This window comes from Rhinopithecus roxellana, chromosome 8, assembly GCF_007565055.1.
Source record: "Rhinopithecus roxellana isolate Shanxi Qingling chromosome 8, ASM756505v1, whole genome shotgun sequence".
Lineage (NCBI taxonomy): Eukaryota > Metazoa > Chordata > Mammalia > Primates > Cercopithecidae > Rhinopithecus > Rhinopithecus roxellana.
In genome coordinates, this window is record NC_044556.1 from 79,082,285 (window position 1) to 79,085,828 (window position 3,544).

At 50.8% G+C, this 3,544-nt stretch overlaps 1 protein-coding gene across 1 annotated transcript; it reads left to right on the plus strand.

Annotated features, from left to right (window-relative positions):
- Nucleotides 1–215: 215 nt before the first annotated feature.
- Nucleotides 216–3,316, plus strand: GPR88 (G protein-coupled receptor 88). Its single transcript, XM_030936479.1, has one exon. It carries the CDS (start codon nt 283–285, stop codon nt 1,435–1,437), a length of 1,155 nt encoding a protein of 384 aa, XP_030792339.1. The 5' UTR covers nt 216–282; the 3' UTR covers nt 1,438–3,316.
- Nucleotides 3,317–3,544: the final 228 nt, after the last annotated feature.

A 3,544-nucleotide genomic window follows, 5' to 3' on the forward strand; every position in this document is an offset into this window, starting at 1 on the left:
CTGTGTCCTAGGGCTTCCCCAATGCCTCCTGAATGCAATGCAAAGTGGCCTTTCCCTGGCTCTGGAGACATTTCCGAGGCAGGCACCTGTCATCTGCCACCCCCGTCCTCCTCGAGCTCCCTTTCTCCCCCTCCCCCAGCCCATTATTCTGCTTCAGCCTTTTGTGTCGGTGGCAGAGGGCTGAAGGGATGTCTTTGCCCTTCTGGCAGGCAGGAAAGTGTCAGGATGGACCAAGCTGCCGGAAGCCGACGCTAGCGAGGGAGGTGTGAAGAGTTGGCCAGAATGACCAACTCCTCCTCCACATCCACCTCCTCCACCACCGGGGGCTCGCTGCTGCTGCTCTGCGAGGAAGAGGAGTCGTGGGCGGGCCGGCGCATCCCGGTGTCACTCCTGTATTCGGGCCTGGCCATCGGGGGCACGCTGGCCAACGGCATGGTCATCTATCTCGTGTCGTCCTTCCGAAAGCTGCAGACCACCAGCAACGCCTTCATCGTGAACGGCTGCGCCGCCGACCTCAGCGTCTGCGCCCTCTGGATGCCGCAAGAGGCGGTGCTCGGGCTCCTGCCCGCCGGCTCTGCGGAGCCCCCCGCGGACTGGGACGGCGCTGGAGGCAGCTACCGCTTGCTACGGGGTGGGCTGCTGGGCCTCGGACTCACGGTGTCCCTCCTCTCCCATTGCCTCGTGGCCCTGAACCGCTACCTGCTCATCACCCGGGCGCCCGCCACCTACCAGGCGCTGTACCAGAGGCGCCACACGGCGGGCATGCTCGCGCTGTCCTGGGCGCTAGCCCTGGGCCTCGTGCTGCTGCTCCCGCCCTGGGCACCGCGGCCCGGCGCCACGCCACCGCGCGTCCACTACCCGGCGCTGCTGGCCGCCGCGGCTCTGCTGGCGCAGACGGCGCTGCTGCTGCACTGCTACCTGGGCATCGTGCGCCGCGTGCGTGTCAGCGTCAAGCGGGTCAGCGTGCTCAACTTCCACCTGCTGCACCAGTTGCCGGGCTGCGCCGCCGCCGCCGCCGCCTTTCCCGGCGCCCAGCACGCGCCGGGCCCCGGTGGCGCCGCGCACCCGGCGCAGGCCCAGCCCCTGCCTCCCGCGCTGCACCCGCGGCGGGCACAGCGGCGTCTCAGCGGCCTGTCGGTGTTGCTGCTCTGCTGCGTCTTCCTGCTGGCCACGCAGCCGCTGGTGTGGGTGAGCCTGGCCAGCGGCTTCTCGCTGCCGGTGCCCTGGGGAGTGCAGGCGGCCAGCTGGCTCCTGTGCTGCGCCCTGTCAGCGCTCAACCCGCTGCTCTACACGTGGAGGAACGAGGAGTTCCGCCGCTCCGTGCGCTCAGTCCTGCCGGGCGTCGGCGACGCGGCAGCCGCTGCGGTTGCCGCCACGGCCGTGCCCGCAGTGTCCCAGGCGCAACTGGGCACCCGCGCCGCGGGCCAGCACTGGTAACCTAGCCGGGGCCCGAGGGAAGCGGAGATCCCCGGCTTCCAACGTCCTTGGTCACCGTCGCCTCCTTCCCTCCTGAGGCATCCCCTGCCAGAACGAAGACTCCCGCCGCGAAGCCCAGTAGATCTGGGGAAAATGTGGCCTTCGACCCCAGCGGGCTACCTGAACCAAGGCCTCTCCCTAAGTGGGACGCCCGACGTCAGTTTGGACGGCCACCTGATTTTTACCCTTTGTTTCTGTGTTTTAGAGAGATCCTAAATCAAAACACCAGGGACTTCAAGAACTTGCAAACTGGCGTTTTAAAATAACCGGTTAATTTATTTCGACATAGTTTGTTTTTGAAAAAGAGCTTTCATAATGTATAACCCTTCCCTCTTTCATCGTCTTATATATGAAGCGCCTCGAGTGTGCATGAGCCAAAGGAAATAACATTGAAGAAGGAAAACAATATGTAGAAAGTATTTTAGAAAAGTAACCTGTCTTTGATGATGCTTCTCTTATCATTTAGTTTTTGTATATTAACCTGGAGCAGTGAAGCCCTAGGTGTGCCCACCAGTATGAGTTGCCATTAAGACCTCAAGCCCTTTATTCTTAAAAGGGTTTTTAATAAAGTCTTTCTCAAATGAGGTAGAATCTTAGCCAGTGAGAAAAAAAAATTATTTTATGCTCCTTTTGTTGCACTCCTGAGACTGAAAATTGGCGTTGAGTGTTAAAGTGAAAATTTTCCAGTTTGATAATTGATGGTCGGAGTCAGCACTGGAATTTTGAAAACAAATAAGGTGATTATCTATTTTAGGTACCATTTCACATTTTCTATAGCATGCACACTTGTTGCTACCCTCATTTTGTAACCAATTTATTTGCCTTATGAATGTGATTGCAGCTTTGAACATTCTGTACTATAATGGTTGCTAAGAAGAATAAGTCCTTCTGTTTTCTCTTTAACATTTAAAATATCTCAATGCACATGATATAATTAAACACTAATAATACCATGACTGCATAGCTAATATTAGCTGCTATTGCATGCTCCTAGATGCTAGAACTTATTGGGCATGTGGTATACTAAAGCGATACCCGTTAGACAAGGACATTTTACTTCTTCCAGACACCAGAAGAAATGGCCTTCAATTATTTGAAAAGAGACACAGACACCTCTGGCTACCTAGAGTTTTTCCTGTCTTGACCCAATTTTGAGAAAGCTCCCAGTTGGGACTTTATCTCACAAATGGAATCACAGTCAGGATGAATCAGTAATATGGTTTGGCTCAGCAAAGCCAGCTGTGCTCTTTTAGGGTTTAAACAAGCCACACGTTAGAAAGCAACACTGTTTTTATGTAGTTCATATATATTACCATGACATTTAACATTAATATTGTGTATGTTGAAGGAGGTATAATGAACTCAGTCATATATAGTGAACAGTTCAAATGAGAAAGTGTTCTAAAACATATTATTTGAGATTTGTCATATTCATCTTTGGTTTACTAAATTTACTTAGAAATATTTGAAATGCAAAATTGTGTGAAATCACCTTATCAAATTAAAATGGGAAGAAAGTAATTTTAATAATCATATGTCAGCATTCTGACTACTCACCACATAAAATCTGGGCCCAAACAGCCTCAGTTAACTGCACAATTCAGGAACAAAACCAGCTTGCTTTGTTGCACGCCTGGGTAATTTAAGCCAGGATATTAGGACCACTTGTTGTACATTTGAATAATTATAGAAGTTGGGACATGTTAAGGAAAACAAATATGTTCATCACCAACAATCAGCTGTCATTTTATTAATCTATCCCTTTTGTGCATGCACCATTTCTCTCTTACTGAGGTTTCATCTGTTCACATTTTCCTTGATTCAAATATTAAAGTTCAGACAACCATTCTGAGTTTTTTTTCTTCTGTCTCTGGTTTCCTTGCACACCTCCTTGAGAACATTATAACAGAGGATATGGTATTCCAAAGCACTAGTGATGAAAGTAACTTCTTCTTGCTGGCTTTATCTAATTTTAGTTTCTAAAATTATTTCTACTTTATATAATGAAATAAGGCCCACATACCAGCATTAAAGAGAAATAGGTAAGGTTTCCTTTCTGTAAGTGTTG

What these genes read in the sequence shown, in the direction of transcription:
- GPR88 (XM_030936479.1), top strand. Translation starts at nt 283, where the DNA reads ATGACCAACTCCTCCTCCACATCCACCTCCTCCACCACCGGGGGCTCG.